Source organism: Thalassophryne amazonica, chromosome 16 (genome assembly GCF_902500255.1).
Source record: "Thalassophryne amazonica chromosome 16, fThaAma1.1, whole genome shotgun sequence".
NCBI lineage: Eukaryota > Metazoa > Chordata > Actinopteri > Batrachoidiformes > Batrachoididae > Thalassophryne > Thalassophryne amazonica.
In genome coordinates, this window is record NC_047118.1 from 225,511 (window position 1) to 250,911 (window position 25,401).

Sequence of the window (25,401 nt, forward strand, 5' to 3'; positions counted from 1 at the left end):
TGATTAAATGCAGAGTGGTGCATACAGAGCAAAACGAGAAAGAAACACTCAGTGCATCATGGGAACCCCCCAGCAGTCTAAGTCTATAGCAGCATAACTAAGGGATGGTTCAGGGTCACCCGATCCAGCCCTAACTATAAGCTTTAGCAAAAAGGAAAGTTTTAAGCCTAATCTTAAAAGTAGAGAGGGTGTCTGTCTCCCTGATCTGAATTGGGAGCTGGTTCCACAGGAGAGGAGCCTGAAAGCTGAAGGCTCTGCCTCCCATTCTACTCTTACAAACCCTAGGAACCACAAGTAAGCCCGCAGTCTGAGAGCGAAGCGCTCTAATGGGGTAATATGGTACTACGAGGTCCCTAAGATAAGATGGGACCTGATTATTCAAAACCTTATAAGTAAGAAGAAGAATTTTAAATTCTATTCTAGAATTAACAGGAAGCCAATGAAGAGAGGCCAACACGGGTGAGATATGCTCTCTCCTGCTAGTCCCCGTCAGTACTCTAGCTGCAGCATTTTGAATTAACTGAAGGCTTTTTAGGGAACTTTTAGGACAACCTGATAATAATGAATTACAATAGTCCAGCCTAGAGGAAATAAATGCATGAATTAGTTTTTCAGCATCACTCTGAGACAAGACCTTTCTAATTTTCGCCCACTATAATTATCTTATCTGAGCTAAGCACTAAGTCAGACAAAAGGTCTGAAAATTCACAGAGAAACTCACAGTAACGACCAGGTGGACGATAGATAATAACAAATAAAACTGGACCAAGAAAATCAAGAAATCAAGAAAAAAAGATTGTGGCAGTCAGTAACGGTTACTTTTTTAGACCAAGCAGAGGAAAAAAATATGGAATCACTCAATTCTGAGGAAAAAATTATGGAATCACCCTGTAAATTTTCATCCCCCAAATTAACACCTGCATCAAATCAGATCAGCTCATTGACATTGACCCTGTGCCATGACATTGACCCTATGTGTCTTTTTGCAAGGAATGTTTTTGCAGTTTTTGCTCTATGGCAAGATGCGTTATCATCTTGAAAAATGATTTCATCATCCCCAAACATCCTTTCAATTGTCCAAAATATCAACATAAACTTGTGCATTTATTGATGATGTAATGACAGCCATCTCCCCAGTGCCTTTACCTGACATGCAGCCCCATATCATCAATGACTGTGGAAATTTACATGTTCTCTTCAGGCAGTCATCTTTATAAATCTCATTGGAACGACACCAAACAAAAGTTCCAGCATCATCACCTTGCCCAATGCAGATTCGAGATTCATCACTGAATATGACTTTCATCCAGTCATCCACAGTCAATCAATCAATCAATCAACTTTTTTCTTGTATAGCGCCAAATCACAACAAACAGTTGCCCCAAGGCGCTCCACATTGCAAGGCAAGGCCATACAATAATTATGAAACACAGTCTACGTCTAAAGCAACATAACCAAGGGATGGTCCAGGGTCACCCGATCCAGCCCTAACTATAAGCCTTAGCGAAAAGGAAAGTTTTAAGCCTAATCTTAAAAGTAGAGAGGGTATCTGTCTCCCTGATCTGAATTGGGAGCTGGTTCCACAGGAGAGGAGCCTGAAAGCTGAAGGCTCTGCCTCCCATTCTACTCTTACAAACCCTAGGAACTACAAGTAAGCCCGCAGTCTGAGAGCGAAGCGCTCTAATGGGGTAATATGGTACTACAAGGTCCCTAAGATAAGATGGGACCTGATTATTCAAAACCTTATAAGTAAGAAGAAGAATTTTAAATTCTATTCTAGCATTAACAGGAAGCCAATGAAGGGAGGCCAACACGGGTGAGATATGCTCTCTCCTGCTAGTCCCCGTCAGTACTCTAGCTGCAGCATTCTGAACCAACTGAAGGCTTTTTAGGGAACTTTTAGGACAACCTGATAATAATGAATTACAATAGTCCAGCCTAGAGGAAATAAATGCATGAATTAGTTTTTCAGCATCACTCTGAGACAAGACCTTTCTGATTTTAGAGATATTGTGTAAATGCAAAAAGGCAGTCCTACATATTTGTTTAATATGCGCTTTGAATGACATATCCTGATCAAAAATAACTCCAAGATTTCTCACAGTATTACTAGAGATCAGGGAAATGCCATCCAGAGTAACGATCTGGTTAGACACCATGCTTCTAAGATTTGTGGGGCCAAGTACAATAACTTCAGTTTTATCTGAGTTTAAAAGCAGGAAATTAGAGGTCATCCATGTCTTTATGTCTGTAAGACAATCCTGCAGTTTAGCTAATTGGTGCGTATCCTCTGGCTTCATGGATAGATAAAGCTGGGTATCATCTGCATAACAATGAAAATTTAAGCAATACCGTCTAATAATACTGCCCAAGGGAAGCATGTATAAAGTGAATAAAATTGGTCCTAGCACAGAACCTTGTGGAACTCCATAATTAACTTTAGTCTGTGAAGAAGATTCCCCATTTACATGAACAAACTGTAATCTATTAGACAAATATGATTCAAACCACCGCAGCGCAATGCCTTTAATACCTATGACATGCTCTAATCTCTGTAGATTAGAGCATGTAGGCAGCCAAAGATAACGATACATCTTTGGGATGGTTATGAGTAATTTTTTCTCTAATAGTCAAAATTTTGTTAGCAAAGAAAGTCATGAAGTCATTACTAGTTAAAGTTAATGGAATACTCAGCTCAATAGAGCTCTGACTCTTTGTCAGCCTGGCTACAGTGCTGAAAAGAAACCTGGGGTTGTTCTTATTTTCTTCAATTAGTGATGAGTAGAAAGATGTCCTAGCTTCACGAAGGGCTTTCTTATAGAGCAACAAACTCTTTTTCCAGGCTAAGTGAAGATCTTCTAAATTAGTGAGATGCCATTTCCTCTCCAACTTACGGGTTATCAGCTTTAAGCTACGAGTTTGTGAGTTATACCACGGAGTCAGACACTTCTGATTTAAAGCTCTCTTTTTCAGAGGAGCTACAGCATCCAAAGTTGTCTTCAATGAGGATGTAAAACTATTGACAAGATACTCTAACTCCCTTACAGAGTTTAGGTAGCTACTCTGCTCTGTGTTGGTATATGACATTAGAGAACATAAAGAAGGAATCATATCCTTAAACCTAGTTACAGCGCTTTCTGAAAGACTTCTAGTGTAATGAAACTTATTCCCCACTGCAGGGTAGTCCATCAGGGTAAATGTAAATGTTATTAAAAAATGATCAGACAAAAGGGAGTTTTCAGGGAATACTGTTAAGTCTTCTATTTCCATACCATAAGTCAGAACAAGATCTAAAATATGATTAAAGTGGTGGGTGGACTCATTTACTTTTTGAGCAAAGCCGATAGAGTCTAATAATAGATTAAATGCAGTGTTGAGGCTGTCATTCTCAGCATCTGTGTGGATGTTAAAATCGCCCACTATAATTATCTTATCTGAGCTTTTCCTTAGCCCATTGTAACTTTGTTTTTTTCTGTTTAGGTGTTAATGATGCCTTTCCTTTAGCTTTTCTGTATGTAAATCCCATTTCCTTTAGGCGGTTTCTTACAGTTCGGTCACAGACGTTGACTCCAGTTTCCTTCCATTCGTTCCTCATTTGTTTTGTTCGATTTTTGAGACATATTGCTTTAAGTTTTCTGTCTTGATGCTTTGATGTCTTCCTTGGTCTACCAGTATGTTTGCCTTTAACAACCTTCCCATGTTGTTTGTATTTGGTCATCAGTTTAGACACAGCTGACTGTGAACAACCAACATCTTTTGCAACATTGCATGATGATTTACTCTCTTTTAAGAGTTTGATAATCCTCTCCTTTGTTTCAATTGACATCTCTCATGTTGGAGCCATGATTCATGTCAGTCCACTTGGTGCAACAGCTCTCCAAGGTGTGTTCACTCCTTTTTAGATGCAGACTAACGAGCAGATTTGATATGATGCAGGTGTTAGTTTTGGGGATGAAAATTTACAGGGTGATTCCATAATTCTTTCCTCAGAATTGAGTGATTCCATATTTTTTTCCTCTGCTTGGTCTAAAAAAGTAACCGTTACTGACTGCCACAATCTTTTTTTCTTGATTTCTTATAGTGTTTCTTAAAGCCAGAAAGTTGCCATTTGAATTGACTTTAGTTTTGTGTCATGTCTGTGATCTGCTTTTTTTCTACAAAATTAAACAACTGAATGAACATCCTCCGAGGCCGGTGATTCCATAATTTTTGCCAGGGGTTGTACTCTTACAAACCCTAGGAACTACAAGTAAGCCTACAGTCTGAGAGTGAAGCGCTCTTTTGGGGTGATATGGTACTACTACTAAATCAACAGAGAAGCAAGAGGCTACTAATGTGGGGTGATATGAGGTCCCTAAGATAAGATGGGACCTGATTATTCAAAACCTTATAAGTAAATTCTATTCTAGACTTAACAGGAAGCCAATGAAGAGAGGCCAATATGGGTGAGATATGCTATCTCCTTCTAGTCCCCGTTAGTACTCTAGCTGCAGCATTTTGAATTAACTGAAGGCTTTTCAGGGAACTTTTAGGACAACCTGATAATAATGAATTACAATAGTCCAGCCTAGAGGAAATAAATGCATGAATTAGTTTTTCAGCATCACTCTGAGACAAGACCTTTCTAATTTTAGAGATATTGCGTAAATGCAAAAAAGCAGTCCTACATATTTGTTTAATATGCGCATTGAATGACATATCCTGATCAAAAATGATTCCAAGATTTCTCACAGTATTACTAGAGGTCAGGGTAATGCCATCCAGAGTAAGGATCTGGTTAGACACCATGTTTCTAAGATTTGTGGGGCCAAGTACAATAACTTCAGTTTTATCTGAGTTTAAAAGCAAGAAATTAGAGGTCATCCATGTCTTTATGTCTGTAAGACAATCCTGCAGTTTAGCTAATTGGTGTGTGTCCTCTGGCTTCATGGATAGATAAAGCTGGGTATCATCTGCGTAACAATGAAAATTTAAGCAATGCCGTCTAATAATACTGCCTAAGGGAAGGATGTATAAAGTGAATAAAATTGGTCCTAGCACAGAACCTTGTGGAACTCCATAATTAACCTTAGTCTGTGAAGAAGATTCCCCATTTACATGAACAAATTGTAATCTATTAGATAAATATGATTCAAACCACCGCAGCGCAGTGCCTTTAATACCTACGGCATGCTCTAATCTCTGTAATAAAATTTTATGGTCAACAGTATCAAAAGCAGCACTGAGGTCTAACAGAACAAGCACAGAGATGAGTCCACTGTCTGAAGCCATAAGAAGATCATTTGTAACCTTCACTAATGCTGTTTCTGTACTATGATGGATTCTAAAACCTGACTGAAACTCTTCAAATAGACCATTCCTCTGCAGATGATCAGTTAGCTGTTTTACAACTACCCTTCCAAGAATTTTTGAGAGAAAAGGAAGGTTGGAGATTGGCCTATAATTAGCTAAGATAGCTGGGTCAAGTGATAGCTTTTTAAGTAATGGTTTAATTACTGCCACCTTAAAAGCCTGTGGTACATAGCCAACTAATAAAGATAGATTGATCATATTTAAGATCGATTAAATAAATAATGGTAGGGCTTCCTTGAGCAGCCTGGTAGGAATGGGATCTAATAGACATGTTGATGGTTTGGATGAAGTAACTAATGAAAATAACTCAGACAGAACAATCAGAGAGAAAGAGTCTAACCAAATACCGGCATCACTGAAAGCAAGATAACGATACGTCTTTGGGATGGTTATGAGTAATTTTTTCTCTAATAGTTAAAATTTTATTAGCAAAGAAAGTCATGAAGTCATTACTAGTTAAAGTTAAAGGAATACTCGGCTCAACAGAGCTCTGACTCTTTGTCAGCCTGTATGTTGTGTGGGCCGCCAGAAGAGGAGGTACTGCTGGCCCACCACCAGAGGGCGCCCTGCCTGAAGTGCGGGCTTCAGGCACGAGAGGGCGCTGCCGCCACGGACACAGCCAGGAGTGACAGCTGTCACTCATTATTTCCTGACAGCTGTCACCCATTCTTCATCATCTCACTCCATAAAACCCAGATTTCATCTCCACGTCATCGCCAACTTCTATGGAGGTAATATTCTCTGCCAGTATTCTGTGATTTCAGGAGCTATTGTGTTGCAGCTGTCAACCAGAGGACCGGCATGGGTCGCGACTGTTTCGTCCTACGTCCGTCAGATAAGTGGTTAAACAGACGCTGCATGAGTGTGTGTTAGAGGTGGAGGTGGCATTCCCACCGTTGTTGTTATGGGGTGTACACACACCCACACCTGACTGTCTGTTCTTCGCCAGCAGTACCAGATCCGACAGTCGGGGACGGTGATCACCTGGGAATTCAGGACTTGGCGGCTCCAGTATTCACCAGGTTCGGTGGCGGCGGAAATCGTGTGGTTCCGGCTCTTCTCAGGACAGACGTCTTCTATCCTCGAACCTGCCCACACGTCACCTTTGTGGATTGACTGTTATCATATTCTGAGATTGTCTGTGTATTCGTTGTGCACCTTCACAACATTAAATTGTTACTTTTTGGCTCATCTATTGACCATTCATTTGCGCCCCCTGTTGTGGGTCCGTGTCACTACACTTTCACAACACTGTAGCCAGGCTGACAAAGATATATATATATATATATTTGCTGTGGAACATTTGCTGTGTAGACAACCTAAATACAGATGCGCTTCAAAAACTCCCATTGATGAGCTGAACACCATGAACTCCATTTGGAAGAAAACATCTCTCCTCTTCAAAATAGGAGAAAAGTGTCTTCAACAACACCAGAGGTCAAAGCTGCAGAAGAGACCTTCATCTGGTCCTGAGAATGCAGCATGACATCACCTGCTAAATAAAAGGCTCTTTAAACAGCAACTAATTTATTATTTTTTTAAAAAGCTGTTTCATTTTATATTTTAACAATAAATGAATGTATCATTAAAAATGTTCACAAAATCAAAGTCAAAAGACATTTGCATAGGTTGAAACGCTCCCCTTGTGCACAATATATACGCAATATCTCTAAAATCAGAAAGGTCTTGTCTCAGAGTGATGCTGAAAAACTAATTCATGCATTTATTTCCTCTAGGCTGGACTATTGTAATTCATTATTATCAGGTTGTCCTAAAAGTTCCCTAAAAAGCCTTCAGTTGGTTCAGAATTCTGCAGCTAGAGTACTGACGGGGACTAGCAGGAGAGAGCATATCTCACCCGTGTTGGCCTCTCTTCATTGGCTTCCTGTTAATTCTAGAATAGAATTTAAAATTCTTCTTCTTACTTATAAGGTTTTGAATAATCAGGTCCCATCTTATCTTAGGGACCTCGTAGTACCATATTACCCCATTAGAGCGCTTCGCTCTCAGACTGCGGGCTTACTTGTAGTTCCTAGGGTTTGTAAGAGTAGAATGGGAGGCAGAGCCTTCAGCTTTCAGGCTCCTCTCCTGTGGAACCAGCTCCCAATTCAGATCAGGGAGACAGATACCCTCTCTACTTTTAAGATTAGGCTTAAAACTTTCCTTTTCGCTAAGACTTATAGTTAGGGCTGGATCGGGTGACCCTGGACCATCCCTTGGTTATGCTGCTTTAGACGTAGATTGTGGGGGGGTTCCCATGATGCACTGTTTCTTTCTCTTTTTGCTCCGTATGCATCACTCTGCATTTAATCATTAGTGATCGATCTCTGCCCCCCTTCACGGCATGTCTTTTTCCTGGTTTTTTCCCTCAGCCCCAACCAGTCTCAGCAGAAGACTGCCCCTCCCTGAGCCTGGTTCTGCTGGAGGTTTCTTCCTGTTAAAAGGGAGTTTTTCCTTCCCACTGTTGCCAAGTGCTTGCTCATAGGGGGTCGTTTTGACCGTTGGGGTTTTTTATAATTATTGTATGGCCTTGCCTTACAATATGGAGCGCCTTGGGGCAACTGTTTGTTGTGATTTGGCGCTATATAAGAAAAAAGTTGATTGATTGATTGAATTTTAAAACATTCACAATCACTAGTCAAATTCATATTTTAGAAATGACTGTCCTGATCACAACATTAATGGCAATCACCTATTTTAATGTAATTACAAGTTGAAATGACTCAATTAAAAAAAAATCATCATGAGGTTTATGTCACAGAAATCCTACTTTACAATCACACAGTCATTCTTAAATTATATCCTGTTGCATTTATAATAAACATTTGTATTTATTTACAGCGTCTGTTTTTCTGGTTGAAATGAGATATGAATAATCTACCAGACTTTAAAAAATGTACAAATTTCCATGTTATTTTATTTGTCTAAAAATAAATGTCCAAGGTTACAGGTGGTTTTAATTTACAGATGAAGAAAGGTTTCTAAACAACCTTTTATTTATTTATATAGCTATTTTAATTACAAGTGTTCCAAACTTTTTTTTTAATCAGAAATTTTGCGGTAAAGAAAAAATGGAAGGATTTTTCTTCAGAAAACTGCTCTATAAATGAGCAGTCCTGTGACACGTTTCTGTCTTGTAGAGATCAGTGGTTTCTGCCACTAGTCTTCCGTGTTTTGGCCCGACGCATCATTCTTATTGGACAGTTCGAAGCTACTTTTGTCTCTTCACCTGGCTGACCCTGCTGCTGTCCAGGTTCGTGTCCCGTCTTCTGGCTTTCTTCATGCAGCACATGATGTCACTTACCAGATTTGAATGAGGTTCTCAGGTTTGCTGAGTAAAAATTTACTTCATTTTAACAGTTTCAACACTAAATACACTCACTGAATCTCACCTGATAATGTCATTTACAGTGACATTGTAAAAAGTAAATACCAAGTAGCACATTAAAAAATATGTCTTTTGATAAGTTAACGTGGAGAATTAAAAAACAATAGTAAATAAAATGAAATCACAGTAATATTTACAGGGCAAAAAAAAATCCTTTTAATCAGCATGTGCGCACCTTCCTCCACTCTGATATGTCACCCCCTGCTCCTCCCTTTTCTTAAAGTAGGTGTTCACCACAACTGTTAGATAATATCTGTGCTAATTCCTTATTTTTTGTTAGTTATTTTGGTATCTGTTTGGAAGTGTCTGCAACCTGGTTCAACACAAGTTTCACTTCTATCACGCATGCGCAAGTTCCAGATAAAGGGAGGGCACCCCCTGTCTGTCGAGAGCCAGTAACATTAGGACTGTGAGATTAAAAGGTCATAGGTATTAAAGGCATTGCGCTGCGGTGGTTTGAATCATATTTGTCTAATAGATTACAGTTTGTTCATGTAAATGGGGAATCTTCTTCACAGACTAAAGTTAATTATGGAGTTCCACAAGGTTCTGTGCTAGGACCAATTTTATTCACTTTATACATGCTTCCCTTGGGCAGTATTATTAGACGGTATTGCTTAAATTTTCATTGTTACGCAGATGATACCCAGCTTTATCTATCCATGAAGCCAGAGGATACGCACCAATTAGCTAAACTGCAGGATTGTCTTACAGACATAAAGACATGGATGACCTCTAATTTCCTGCTTTTAAACTCAGATAAAACTGAAGTTATTGTACTTGGCCCCACAAATCTTAGAAGCATGGTGTCTAACCAGATCGTTACTCTGGATGGCATTTCCCTGATCTCTAGTAATACTGTGAGAAATCTTGGAGTTATTTTTGATCAGGATATGTCATTCAAAGCGCATATTAAACAAATATGTAGGACTGCCTTTTTGCATTTACGCAATATCTCTAAAATCAGAAAGGTCTTGTCTCAGAGTGATGCTGAAAAACTAATTCATGCATTTATTTCCTCTAGGCTGGACTATTGTAATTCATTATTATCAGGTTGTCCTAAAAGTTCCCTAAAAAGCCTTCAGTTGGTTCAGAATGCTGCAGCTAGAGTACTGACGGGGACTAGCAGGAGAGAGCATATCTCACCCGTGTTGGTCTCCCTTCATTGGCTTCCTGTTAATGCTAGAATAGAATTTAAAATTCTTCTTCTTACTTATAAGGTTTTGAATAATCAGGTCCCATCTTATCTTAGGGACCTCGTAGTACCATATTACCCCATTAGAGCGCTTTGCTCTCAGACTGCGGGCTTACTTGTAGTTCCTAGGGTTTGTAAGAGTAGAATGGGAGGCAGAGCCTTCAGCTTTCAGGCTCCTCTCCTGTGGAACCAGATCCCAATTCAGATCAGGGAGACAGATACCCTCTCTACTTTTAAGATTAGGCTTAAAACTTTCCTTTTCGCTAAGGCTTATAGTTAGGGCTGGATCGGGTGACCCTGGACCATCCCTTGGTTATGTTGCTTTAGACGTAGACTGTGTTTCATAATTATTGTATGGCCTTGCCTTGCAATGTGGAGCGCCTTGGGGCAACTGTTTGTTGTGATTTGGCGCTATACAAGAAAAAAGTTGATTGATTGATTGATTGATTAAAACACACCCACTGTAACGCCCACATTATATTGTATAAAACTGTTGTGTAAGTTATGTTCGTGGTCTTACACAAAATGGAGTCCGTCTGTGGAGACTCGAGCCTGTTTTCAATGTGACTTTCAATAAATTCAAACTGAGGAATATAACGATTTGTTCTTTGTAAGGGGCAGTATATTACATAAAGAACCAGGAGAAATTACAGAACCATTTCCATCCTTTATGCAAATTCGTCTACCATCTGTCCTTCCACATTCCTGTCCTTGATACCATGTATACCCATTACTTCCTCATCACCATTGTTCCCTTCACCAACATGCCTGTTGAAGTCTGCTCCTATATCACCCACTCTTTCATGCTTTGGTTCACTCTCCACCATCTCATCAAACTCACTCCAGAAAACTTTCTTGCCGGCACCCTGTTGGGCAACGGAACAGGTGACGCTCATCACAACCCAGGCCACAACCGATCCGGTATGGAAATTTGATTTGTACTCTGCATGTTTTTTTGTTTGCTTGTTTGTTTTGAATTGTTTTACGCATTTACTCATTTATTATTTGGTCTTGAGACCAGCATTCAGTATGTACTGGCTGCACACCACATGTGGCTGAGCTGTCTAATTTATTTGTAATTATCTCATTATTTTCTTCAATCTTGAATGAGATTCTGCAGAAACTGACCTTTGCCTTCTTGTCCTTCAGTCCTAGAGGCATTAGACGTGGGACAAGATGGGAGCAGAAAAGACGTGGAGACGGACGGTTGGAGAAGTTTTCATGTTCCTTGTGGTACTCCACCCACGGCATCTGCGTCCAGTTGCTTGGATAATGGTTCAGACCTCCATCCAACTCACAGATGGAGATGACGATCTGCTGAGTCCAGATTGTGCCTGCGTTTGGAACATCAGTAAAGATGTGAGACGTTATAAAAAGGCCAAAAAAAAAAAAAACAGTACAGAGAAGTTACCTTACCTGATTTTGGATAAGTGACAACAAATATGTCACTGTCACGGATTTCAAAGCTGTGGAGTGAATCAATGTGCTCTGCAGTTGTCAAATCCTTCATAAAAATGAAGTTCTTGTATCTGATGAGGTTGTCGCTGATGTTCTCCATGTTCTCAACAAGCAGGTGACTGATTCTATGAACTCGGAGCCAGTTTAAACATGCAGAGTGTTCAGACTCAGACACACACACACAAAACTGCTCCAAAACTCCACCCCGAGCTGTGGCACTCAGCCACTGCCAGCGAGCTCCACCCCCCCAACCCCCACCCCCTGCCCTCCATTCTAATCACAATCATGACATCATTTGTTGCTGTTTAGAACTTGGCTGTCCTGTTATTTAGATGTTTTATCCATAAATTGTAATGAACAGTTCAGGTCCAGGTTTGAATTTGTGGCACGTTTATAGGTGAAATTTGACTTTGTTTTCCGAAAATCCTTCTCTGTTCCACACAATCATGAAGCTGTGTACAGCGGTTCTGTTGTTTTGAGAAAACCATAAAGTGGACACCATTTGACTTATGCAATTTGAAACTGTGGATATACAGTAGTGTTCAGAATAATAGTAGTGCTATGTGACTAAAAAGATTAATCCAGGTTTTGAGTATATTTCTTATTGTTACATGGGAAACAAGGTACCAGTAGATTCAGTAGATTCTCACAAATCCAACAAGACCAAGCATTCATGATATGCACACTCTTAAGGCTATGAAATTGGGCTATTAGTAAAAAAAAAAAAAAAAAAAAGTAGAAAAGGGGGTGTTCACAATAATAGTAGTGTGGCATTCAGTCAGTGAGTTTGTCAATTTTGTGGAACAAACAGGTGTGAACAGGTGTCCCCTATTTAAGGATAAAGCCAGCACCTGTTGAACATGCTTTTCTCTTTGAAAGCCTGAGGAAAATGGGACGTTCAAGGTATTGTTCAGAAGAACAGCGTAGTTTGATTAAAAAGTTGAATGGAGAGGGGAAAACTTATACGCAGGTGCAAAAAATGATAGGCTGTTCATCTACAATGATCTCCAATGCTTTAAAATGGACAAAAAAAAAAAAAAAAACAGAGATGCATGGAAGAAAACGGAAAACAACCATCAAAATGGATAGAAGAATAACCAGAATGGCAAAGGCTCACCCACTGATCAGCTCCAGGATGATCAAAGACAGTCTGGAGTTACCTGTAAGTGCTGTGACAGATAGAAGACGCCTGTGTGAAGCTAATTTATTTGCAAGAATCCCCCGCAAAGTCCCTCTGTTAAATAAAAGACGTGCAGAAGAGGTTACAATTTGCCAAAGAACACATCAACTGGCCTAAAGAGAAATGGAGGAATATTTTGTGGACTGATGAGAGTAAAATTGTTATTTCTGGGTCCAAGGGCCGCAGACAGTTTGTGAGATGGCCCCCAAATGCTGAATTCAAGCCACAGTTCACAGTGAAGACAGTGAAGCATGGTGGTGCAAGCATCATGATATGGGCATGTTTCTCCTACTATGGTGTTGGGCCTATATATCGCATACCAGGTATCATGGATCAGTTTGGATATGTCAAAATACTTGAAGAGGTCATGTTGCCTTATGCTGAAGAGGACATGCCCTTGAAATGGGTGTTTCAACAAGACAATGACCCCAAGCACACTAGTAAACCAGCAAAATCTTGGTTCCAAACAAACAAAATTAATGCCTCGCAGATGTGAAGAAATCATGACAAACTGTGGTTATACAACTAAATACTAGTTTAGTGATTCACAGGATTGTTAAAAAAGCACTTTGAACATAATAGTTTTGAGTTTGTAGTGTCAACAGCAGATGCTACTATTATTGTGAACACCCCCTTTTCTACTTTTTTTTACTAATAGCCCAATTTCATAGACTTAAGAGTGTGCATATCATGAATGCTTGGTCTTGTTGGATTTGTGAGAATCTACTGAATATACTGGTACCTTGTTTCCCATGTAACAATAAGAAATATACTCAAAACATGGATTAATCTTTTTAGTCACATAGCACTACTATTATTCTGAACACAACTGTAAGTACTTTATTCTGAGAATAGCCAGCATTTATTTTATTAACATCCTGGTGTAAATAAGGTATCACCACATGTGTAGAACTCAAAAAGAATGATAGGTTGAGTTTTCATTAAAAAAAACAACTGCAATGTGGTAAAATGTGTTCATAAATATGAAAGAACAGGCTCTTAATAATCATTAACTATCACATACTGTATTTTTTTTCTCAAGATTTGTTTTTGCATAAGTTTGAAAAAACTACAGATCATAAGTTTAGGATAAATTACTTATGAATTTAATTTTCAAAGTGGCACTAATGACAACACTCATACTGATAATTTTGCTTGCATAGACTGATTTTGGAGATCAAGCAATAATTGCAGATGGGCTTTCTGAGGTCCCAGATAGCTTTTCTGATTTCCTTTTCTAACTTTCAGAATTTAGTAAATTAGCATAAGGTCCATTGATACTTATGTGTAGACACTAGTCCCTAGAGGCAGCTATTTTTGGTTTCAGATCTGTGCAAATGCAGTCCCAGAAAATTCCAAATGTGACAAACAAGAAACAGGTTGTTGTGAAAGTGTCGTGACACGGACCCACAACAGGGGGCGGTAATGAACGGACAATGGATAAGCCAAAAGTAACAATTTAATGTTGTGAATCGCACAACGACGTACAGACAATAACAATATGGTGGACTGTCAATCATACACCAGGTGACGTGTGGGCAGGCTCGACGATAGAAGACGCCTGGCGAGAGAAGAGCCGGATCCCCACACAGCTTCCACCACCAACGGAGCTGAAGAACACCGGAGCCGCCAAGCCCTGCGCCCCAGGTGGCCACTGTCTTCAGCAGTCAGACCCGGTACTGCTGGCAGAAAACAGAGACAGTCCTGATGAGTGTGAGTTCGCACACTCAGTAATCCCACAGTCAGTGTTCAGTAAAGGAGGGAGAACCTCCACCTCCAATCACACACTCGTGCAGCTCCTGTCTAACCACTTATCTGGTTGGAGTGTGAAGCGAAGCCGTCGCTGATCACACCAAACACCAATCCCACAGATAAGGACACACCACAGGAAAACAGCTGCAAAGAAGTACAGATTATTACTCGATGTTTTGAATCAGCAGAGAAAGTTACCTGAATGGTAGCTGATTTCTCGGCGAGGAGGTGGAGTTGCAGTCCGGCCTTTATGGTGATGGTGATGAGATGAATGAGTGACAGCTGGTGCTGAGGATGAGTGACAGCTGTCACTCCCAGTGGCTCCGGCGCCCTCTCGTGCTTGAAGTCCGCACTCCAAGCAGGGCGCCATCTGGTGGTGGTGGGCCAGCAGTACCTCCTCTTCAGTGGCCCACACAACAGGACCCCCCCCTCAACGGGCGCCTCCTGGCGCCCGACCAGGCTTGTCCGGGTGCCGGGCGTAGAATTCGGCCAGGAGGGCCGGGTCCAGGATGAAGCTCCTCTTCACCTAGGAGCGTTCTTCGGGTCCATATCCTTCCCAGTCCACCAAACACTGGAACCCCCCGGCCCTTTCGACGAATGTCCAGGAGTCGGCGCACAGTCCAAGCCGGCTCCCCATCGATGATCCGGGCAGGCGGCGGCGCTGGTCCGGGGGCACAGAGGGGAGAGATGTGGCAGGGTTTGAGTCTGGAGACATGGAATACTGGACTGAGGACCTTCACGATGGTGAAGGGTCCTATAAATCTGTCCTTCAGCTTTTGGGATTCCGTTTGCAGAGGTATGTCCTTTGTGGATAACCAAACCGCCTGCCCGGGCTGGTATGCAGGGGCCGGGGAACGCCGGCGGTCTGCATGGGCCTTAGCCCTCGTCCGGGCTCTGAGCAGGGCAGAGCGGGCGGTACGCCACACCCGACGGCACTTCCTCAGATGGGCCTGGACCGAGGGCACCCCGACCTCTCCCTCCACTAGCGGAAACAATGGGGGCTGGTACCCCAAACACACCTCAATGGGGGAGAGGCCGGTGGCAGATGAAACTTGGCTATTATGAGCGTACTCGATCCAGGCCAGATGGTCACTCCAGGCCGCCGGGTGCGCGGAGGTCACGCGGCGGAGGGCCTGCTCCAGTTCCTGGTTCATCCGCTCTGCCTGCCCGTTCGTCTGGGGGTGGTACCCAGACGAGAGACTGATGGTGGCCCCCAGTTCCCTGCAGAAACTCTTCCAGACCTGGGAAGAGAACTGAGGACCACGATCTGAGACAATGTCTGCTGGAATCCCATGCAGACGCACGACGTGGTGGACCAGGAGGTCTGCAGTCTCTTGGGTCGTCGGGACCTTCGGGAGGGCCACGAAGTGGGCCACCTTGGAGAACTGGTCCACTATCGTTAAGATGGTGGTGTTGCCCTGGGACGGCAGGAGGCCCGTGACAAAGTCCAGGCCGATATGAGACCAGGGGCGACGAGGCACAGGCAGAGGCTGGAGGAGGCCTTGTGATGATCGGCTTTGCCCCTGGCACAGGTGGTGCAGGCCTGGACATACTCCCGGACGTCGGCTTCCATAGACGCCCACCAGAAGCGCTGCCGGACCACTGCCACGGTCCTTCGCACCCCTGGGTGACAGGACAGCTTGGAACCGTGACAGAAGTCAAGGACCGCAGCCCTCGCCTCTGGTGGAACGTACAGTTTGTCCTTCGGACCTGTCCCCGCGTCCGGGCTCCGTGTCAGGGCCTCCCGGACGGTCTTCTCCACGTCCCAGGTAAGGGTGGCCATGACAGTGGACTCGGGGATGATGGTTTCAGGGGGGTCTGACAGCTCGGTCTTGACCTCCTCTTCATGCACCTGGGACAGGGCGTCAGATCGTTGGTTCTTAGTCCCGGGGCGGTAGGTGATCCGGAAGTCAAAACGCGACCAGCGGGCTTGCCTGGGGTTCAGACGCTTCGCGGTCCGGATGTACTCCAGGTTCCGATGGTCCGTGAAAACCGTAAATGGTACCGATGCTCCCTCCAACAGGTGTCTCCACTTCTCAAGAGCCTCCTTCACCGCAAGAAGTTCCCGATTGCCGACATCATAGTTCCGTTCAGCTGGGGTCAACCTGCGGGAAAAGTAGGCACATGGATGGAGAACCTTATCGGACTCCCCGCTCTGGGATAGCACGGCTCCTATCCCTGAGTCAGAGGCATCCACTTCAACAACAAACTGGCGCTTGGGATTGGGCTGCACCAGAACCGGTGCAGTCGAGAACCGGCGTTTCAACTCCCTAAACGCGGCTTCGCACCGATCCGACCAGGTGAAGGGGACTTTTGTGGAGGTCAGGGCTGTCAGGGGGCTAACTACCTGACTGTAGCCCTTGATGAACCTCCGGTAGAAATTTGCAAAACCGAGGAACTGTTGTAGTTTCCTACGGTTCGTTGGTTGGGACCAATCTCTCACCGCCGCAACCTTGGCCGGATCAGGGGTGATGGAGTTGGAGGAGATTATGAAACCCAAGAAGGACAAAGAAGTGCGGTGGAACTCACACTTCTCGCCCTTCACAAACAGCCGGTTCTCCAACAACCGCTGTAGGACCTGACGTACATGCTTGACATGGGTCTCAGGATCCGGAGAAAAGATGAGTATATCGTCTAGATATACGAAGACAAACCGATGCAGGAAGTCCCGCAAGACGTCATTAACCAATGCTTGGAACGTCGCGGGCGCATTGGTGAGGCCGAACGGCATGACCAGGTACTCAAAGTGACCTAACGGGGTGTTAAATGCCGTCTTCCACTCGTCTCCCTCCCGGATCCGAACCAGGTGATAAGCATTCCTAAGATCCAATTTTGTGAAAATTTGGGCTCCATGCTGGGGCGTGAACACTGAATCCAACAGAGGTAACGGGTATCGGTTGCGAACCGTGATCTCGTTCAGCCCTCTGTAATCATTGCATGGATGGAGTCCGCCGTCCTTCTTGCCCACAAAAAAGAAACCAGCACCCATCGGGGAGGTGGAGTTCCGGATCAACCCGGCAGCTAACGAGTCCCGGATGTAGATCTCCATTGATTCGCGTTCCGGACGTGAGAGGTTGTACAGCCTGCTGGACGGGTACTCAGCGCCCGGTATCAAATCAATGGCACAATCGTACGGACGGTGCGGGGGCACAGAGACCGCTCAATTTTATCCTGTGTTTGTATGTTTTTAAATTATTTGTAAATAAATTGTTAAACTCTTCATGTTTTGTTGCTCCAACTCGCTCCTTTCCAGTATCAGCTTAAACTGGCCACTTCATTCATCAAACCCACTTTTTTTACAAAAATTACAATCTTTACTTAAACTCCCCCATTACAACTACACAACCTAAATACACAATTACATAACAAATAACTAAAGAAAAATGACCACATAACACGGAACAGAATGGCACGTTGGTGTGGGCACTGGACAGACAGGGGGCGTGGTATTTTTTTTTACATAAAGATACTACTGATGTCAGAGATGGTGTAATATTAATGGTGAGAGTCCACACATTGGATGAGTTATGTAACAAGTTAAACAGTATGAATGTTAAAGATACTCTGTGGGTTTGGATGCAAAGTGAGTGTTGTTAAAACTACTTAATTGGTGTGGTACACAAAGGGTGATGCAAATGATTAATATAATGCAAGCTTACTGGAACAATTTGATCTTGCTAGTAAGATTTACAAAGTTTCTGTGTGGGCTCTCAGTTGTCCAGGTGGTTTCCATAGTAGAGAAGCTTGAATCTTCGACTGGACTGGGTTGTTTGATGTGAGGATGTTTCACTTCAAATCGCAGAAGTTCCCTCAGCTAAAATTCTTCCCCTGGTAGTCTGACTTCTGTCTTGACTCTTGTAGAGAAGAATAAACAGAAGCCACAAAAGCTGGAGTTTAAACCTAACCAGACCCCTCCTACCGAGAGGCAGACTGCTATAGGCTAGTGACTAAACAATAGCTCTAATTAGCACTTATTATGCTCTAGTTAGCACCCTCCTAATGACAGGGCAGCTGTCCCTCCTAATGATGGGATGGACGCCTCTCCTGATGGCTCCCTTGACGACTATCCTGATGACGTGAATGACTCATTACCATGAACAAAAGACTGAAACTGCTTTGATCTGAGTACCCCATTGTAAACAGGGGACAAAGCGTGTCTCAGACCCCCTCCCCGGTTAAGGCTGGGTTTCAACTGTTTCACATAGAATGCCTCCTTGACCCCTCTCTCAAACCATTTCTTCTCTCTGGCTAAGATTTTAACTTCCTTGTCCTCAAACGTGTGGTTAGTGTCTTTAAGGTGGAGATGAACTGCAGACTGAGGTCCACTGGCGCCCTCTCTGCGGTGCTGGTATAGCCTTTTGTGTAAAGGTTGCTTAGTCTCACCTATGTAGTATTCGTTACAGTTTTCTGATAGAATACACTACATTGCTCTGTTTGTAACTAGGGATCCTATCCTTAGGGTGAACTAATTTCTGTCTCAAGGTGTTAACCGGCTTAAAGTAAACTGGGATTTTGTGCTGTCTGAAGATCCTCTGTAGTTTTTCCCCTACTCCTGCTAAGTAAGGGAGAGACACTCCTCTTCTTCTTGTCTCCGTCTCTTTGTTCTCTGGGACTTCTGCACTTTGTCCAGGGACCATTGTGGGTACCCACATACTGTGAGGGCTTTCCGGACAAGTTGTTGTTCTTTAGCCCTTCCCTCTGCAGTTGTGGGCACCTGTAGGGCTCTGTGTTGAAGAGTCCTGATCACCCTGAGCTTGTGTTCAAGGGGGTGGTTTGAGCCAAAGAGCAGATATTGGTCAGTGTGAGTGGGTTTTCTGTAAACCCCTGTCTGGAGCTGCCTGTTCTCTCCAATCGTAACATCACAGTCCAAGAAGGCTAAATGGTTGTTTCTGGCATCCTCACATGTGAATTTGATATTGGAGTCCACCGAGTTGATGTGTTCTATAAAGTCCTCAACCTCCTGTTGCTTCATTTTAACCCATGTGTCATCGACATATCTGAACCAGTGACTGGGAGGGATGCCCGTGAAAGACGTCAAGGCTGTCTTCTCCACTCGCTCCATGTACAGATTGGCCACAATGGGGGTACCGGAGACCCCATCGCACAACCATGGATCTGCCTGTAGTGATTCCCCCTAAACAGGAAATACGTGGTGTTAAGACAGATCTCCAGGAGTTGGCAGATGTGGCCTGGTGTGAGTTTGGTCCTTTCAAGTAGAGACACATCCTACAGCAGTCTCTGCCTCACAGCTGAGACGGCCTCAGCGGTGGGGATGCAGGTGTACACCGATGTCACATCAAATGACACCATAGTTTCATTTGCCTCCAGCTGCAGGTCCTTGATCTTGTTCACAAAATCTTGTGTGTTCTCCACATGGTGGTCTGAGTTACCCACTAGAGGAGCCAAAATCCAGTTGAGGTGCTTGGCCAAATTGTACGTGATGGAATCTGTGCTACATACAATAGGCCTGAGTGGCATGTCCTGTTTGTGGATTTTGGGCAGTCCATAGATGCATGGAGTGACGTCCCCAGGGTACAGTCTGTAGTATGTCTGCCTGTCGATGAGTCCCTCTTTCTCCAGGTTTTGGAAGTAGCTAGTTATTTTCTTCATATAGCCGCTTGTGGGGTCTCTCTTCAGACGTTCGTATGTATTGGAGTCACTGAGCAAGTCTTGACTCTACAAGAGTCAAGACAGAAGTCAGACTACCAGAGCAAGAATTTTAGCTGAGGAATTTTGTTTTTGTTATTTATTAATGACTTGCCAGGTATAATCAATGCCAGCTGTAAAATCTTTGCAGATGATACTAAGGTGTATCATCCCATACTTTTTTTTAATCAATGGGGAGGAACTCCAAAAAGACATAAGTTGCCTTATTGCATGGTCTGCTAATTGGTTGCTTTATTTCAAACAAAAATGTAAAGTTCTACACATGGGGGAAAAAACCATGTTATGATTACATTATGAAAGAAAACAATCTTGGAGACCGCCACAGAAGAAAAAGACCTTGGTGTCTTGATTTTGAATAGTCTATCCTTAGTCTAAACACATCGCTGTGTCTGTGGCTAAAGCTAACAGTGTATTGGGCATGATAAAAAGAGTCTTCTCATACATTGACAAGGAGTCCTAACTTCTCTTATATAAGACTTTTGTTCACCACCATCTTTAGTATTGTGTTCAGGCATGGGTGCCGCATCTTGAAAAAGACAAAAATACAATAGAAAAGGTTCAAACAAGAGCCACCAAGCTGGTCCCTGAGTTTCAGCATCTGCCCTACAAGGACAGACTTGTTGAACTAGATTTAACTACGTTAGATGAGGGACGTACCAGAGGTGATTTATTTTCAATGTACAAAATTTTGCATGGCTATGAAAATGTAAATTATAAAATCTTCTTTGAAATGAGAAGATATGCTGGCCTGAGAGGTCATTTGCTGAGCCTTGAGGTAGAAAGACTGAACCTTAGAAAAAAAATTCTTTAGTAATAGAGCAATTGTGTTGTGGAATAGTTTGACAAACAAACTGATTTTCTCACTAAGTGTTAATGTCTTCAAAATGAATTATGATTTGTATTATAGTAACACCACCATCTTTTAACAATTATTATTATTGTTATGATGTGTCATTATACACAATTATGTATACTTCTTTTTACACAATAAAATTAATTATGAGTTATGATAATGGGCTGATGCAGAATGTGGCAGCAATGCAACAATAAGGATGCTGGCTGCCGTTAAACGCCATAGAAGAAGAGAGGGTGTGTTTGATTTATTTTACAGGGGTGCATTTTGAGGTCAGAGCATATTTCTGCATTTACAAAGGGCCTCAAGAAACCACCAGAAAATAAATAAAACTACTTAATTTACTCATATTTGTTGTCAGTCTGGGTGAATCGTCCGACTCGGGCCCACTGATTGTGCAGCTAATCTTGTTTCATCAGCGGACCGTGCGGGAGACAAAAACAAACACGTTTTCGTCATGGCGAGTGGTCAGCACGATCTCTCCCCTGTGCAACAACTGCTAAAGTTTGATGACGTGGAGATGTGAAGAAATTTGACTTTGCTGCAAAAATGGTAAAATAAACAGAATTTTGTGAGTATTTATGGTGGCCCGAGCGCGCCATCATTTTTTTAAATTGTACTGGCCCGTAGTGGCCCGACACTGGGCCAAATCGCTGCCAGGCCAGCGGGCAAAAGGCAGTGTCAAGCCATAGCAAATAAAAAAAAGAAATCTCGAGATGATACCAGCGTGTAACGCCGCTGTGATGAGACTACAGCAGTGCAGTGGCGTTATTCCATTGTCTGGGGAGAACCATGTATGTAACTGGTGACACAAGTCAAAAGTTGCGCCCTGCACAGGTTCAGCAGTCACACAAACCAGGTAGAGCTGCTTGATTAGTGCAACGCTTATAATCATGATTATTTTAAGCAAAATTTAAATCAGATGTATTTAGCACAGTTACTCACTGACATTTGAAACATCCTGCAGTTATCAAACTTTTTTTAACAGTGGATTTTCTTTAAATATAACTTAATAATTACTGAAATGAAAATTTGATTAATGATCCAACACACACTTATTACTTTAAAAGCACTTCAGTAGGACCTTAAATTTCAAGGGTCACTGTGTTTATTACTACATATCCCACGTATTTTCCATCGGGAGGTGGTGATGATGTCACTGACAACAAGATGGCGGCTTATTGAAGGGAAAATAAAATGTGTGAACTCATCCTTTATTTATTATTGTCATTCTAACCTGAAATCTAAGTTTGAGCCCCGTTCACACCAGCGGAAAACTCGGATAGCCACCTCCTTGTGACGAGGATAAAATGGCGGTCGCCTGATGATTGGTGTGAACTGTGTTGTCACCGCCAACCAACTGCCAGGAGTTTGATGACCAGCTGGTCATGAAGTGCTTGAGCATGCAACACCCACAACTACTGCACAACCACGTTCAGTGGCATCGTGAGTGCAAAGGTTGCCTGACAGACGGCACCTTGTCCCGGCAACCCGTATTAGACCCGACATTCATCAACAATGCATGGATCAGCTCTGACATCATCCGAACCCGCCACATGTACTCAATCATCCAACCGATTATTATTTCCATTATTCAGCAGTAACGTGGTCATGAACACAGTCACACACGCACAGACCGACTTCAGCGTCAAGTTAAGTTCATGGTGGGACAATTAGCCAGTTGACCAAATGACCAACAAACACTTAAAAAGTTCATGAAACAATTACATTTTGGAGCCTACAGTAGCATATTATGTTCCAAGGTATTTATTCTGGGGTTCTAGGTTTGGGACCCACATGGGCAACAACTTCAAGAGTTCTATTCTGATTGGTCCAGAGTGCATGGACATGGTGGCTGCAGACTGTTGATATCATCATGGTACCGAGTCTGTCAAGACATTAAGATCAGGACATCAAGATCAGGACAGACTCTGCTGAGGGCAGTGGACCTTCTGACGATAAGTTCTGGACTTATCTCTGTTTCTTCCACACTGTTTTATCTTTTCCTTCACAGACTTGCTGAGGATCTTGAAAGTTTTGATTCTGCGTCACCTGAATGTTCATTTGATTCGTCTGACCAAACAAACATGTTTTCAAAGCTCTGTCTGCTTTTTTCAAACCTTGACACACAAGCCAACAAACCCTCACAGAAAAAACATACAACACCTCAAATCTTGTGCAAAATGAAACACAAGCATTTGTCTCAGACCATCAGCACTTTGGTCCCATTTTTGGATCGATCACCTTCATGCTGCTTTTCTCCATCTGAAGCTATTTTTTTCCTTTCTGAGGATTACAGATAAATTTCCACACGAGTGAAACTAATCTGCAGACAGACAAAGAAATCTACACAGTAAACAGAAATATTGCTATATGAATGCAGTCCATTTCACTAATCAATCACTTCCTGCTGTGATACAAAATCAAAGCAGAAAACAACAAGTGTGTGTGTGTGTGTCTGGTCCACTTCAAGGTCCATGTTATGACCGGGCCTAGGGGTGAACCAAGGCATAACATAAAAATGTCTCCCCCACTCCCAAGGTTGACCAGACTTCCAGGTCTGCAGTCCAAAAAAACAAAACAAAAAAACAAGTTTATTATTGTTAAATAAAACTTCAGGGTGAGAAAGAGGCCAAAATAACAAACAAAACAATCTACCCAAAACCCTGTTCTTACCTAGTGCTCAAATAAAACAACCAAACAACAGTGGTCCTACCTAAGCTCCTAAGCAAAAACAGGAGGAAACTATCAAAACAACATGGCTTCTCACCCCTGCTAACAAGAAACATTGGACTGCTTTTCAAGACAAATAATTACAAAATGAATCCAAAAAAAAAGATTAACAAAAGAAAAACAAGTGTCCTCAGACACACATCAGTTGGGAGCAGGAAGAGGGTGGAGCGCTGGAGGTTGGTTTCAGCCTTCCTTATAAAGTCAGGAGCCTTCATTGCTGGACCAATCAGCCGATGCCACCTGTACAAGCTCACCTACAACAAGAGAGATTCACAAAGAATAAGCAGCACCTCACCTCGGTGGGGAGGGTAAATACACTCATATGCCACAAACAATTTTTCAATTTCAATTTCAATTTATTTTCATTTATATGGTGCCATATCACAACAGAGTTGCCTCAAGGTGCTTCACACAGGTAAGGTCTAACCTTACCAACCCCCAGAGCAACAGTGGTAAGGAAAAACTCCCTCTGAGGAAGAAACCTCAAGCAGACCATAGGACAGTGCACAGGACAGGAGGATCGCCAACACAAACACAACTCCCATCTCTGGATGGAGCTGCACCTTAAACAGAGAAAAAACAGAATCAGGCATCAGAAAGACAAAAAATACTGTATAATTTGCCAGCATTAATCAACAAGAAAAACAGAAGAAAACTAAGGTGATCGCCGGCCACTAGCCCTAAGCTTCACTAAAAGACCCAGAATTTAGGTAAAGTTGAGGCCGCAGCACGCTCCAATTACTAATAAATGAATTAAAAGAGTAAAAAGCATAAAACCAAACTGTACCAGTATGCTAGCCGTATGAAAGGGAAAATAAGTGCATCTTAAGTCTGAACTTGAAAATCTCCACAGAATCTGACTGTTTTATTGATGCAGGGAGATCATTCCACAGAACAGGGGCATGATAAGAGAAAGCTCTGTGACCTGCAGACTTCTTATTCACCTTAGGGACACAAAGTAGTCCTGCACCCTGAGAACGTAAAGCCCGGGCCGGTACGTAAGGTTTAATTAGGTCAGCTAGGTAGGGAGGTGCTAGTCAATGAATAATTTTATAGGTTAGTAGCAGAACCTTAAAATTTGATCTCACTGGGACAGGAAGCCAGTGAAGGGATGCCAAAATGGGTATAATGTGGTCGAACTTTCTGCTTCATGTCAAAAGTCTGGCTGCAGCATTTTGAACCAATTGGAGACCCCTAATGCTAGACTGCGGTAAACCAGAAAATAGAACATTGCAGTAGTCCAATCTAGAAGAGATAAATGCATGGATCAGGGTCTCAGCATCAGCCATAGACAGGATGGGACGAATCTTCGCTATATTTTGCAGGTTGGAGAAAGCAGTCCTTGTAATATTTCTAATGTGGAGGCCAAAGGACAACGAAGGATCAAAAATTACCCCAAAAAAGGCATTTGATACTATTGATCAGAATATATTGATGAATAAATTGGAGAGATATAGTATGAGACAAGTGACAAAGTTTTTTTTATTCGGCACACAAAATATTCAAACAGAAAAAAATGAACAATTCCACAAACAAACACAGACAAAACTAGTGAGTCCGAAAGAGTGTGGGCTGAAGCAAAGCTTATTAGCGCCCACCCCTGCTAGTACAAGTCCAACAATTCTAATCAGTCATATTTACATAAATACAAATTCACTACTACATGTCGACACACAGACATACACATCAATATACTATTCACTTATAATTATATTTATATAGTACCAGATCACAAGAAAGTCGAATCAAGGCACTTTACGCCAGTAAGGACTAACCTTACCAACCCCCAGAGCAAGCACTAGGCAACTGTGGTGAGGAAAAAC

At 42.6% G+C, this 25,401-nt stretch overlaps 1 protein-coding gene across 1 annotated transcript in view; it reads right to left on the reverse strand.

The window, feature by feature from the left end:
- Positions 1-11,515, reverse strand: part of LOC117528226 (amine sulfotransferase-like) — a 52,334-nt gene extending 40,819 nt beyond the window's left edge. Inside the window, exons 1-2 of the mRNA XM_034190824.1 lie at positions 11,352-11,515; positions 11,064-11,269 (exon numbers count right to left, since the gene is read on the reverse strand). Of these exons, the coding sequence (XP_034046715.1) occupies positions 11,064-11,269; positions 11,352-11,493 (348 nt within the window). The 5' untranslated portion in view covers positions 11,494-11,515. The remainder of the gene's footprint in view (positions 1-11,063; positions 11,270-11,351) is intronic.
- Between the last annotated feature and the right edge of the window lie 13,886 nt (positions 11,516-25,401).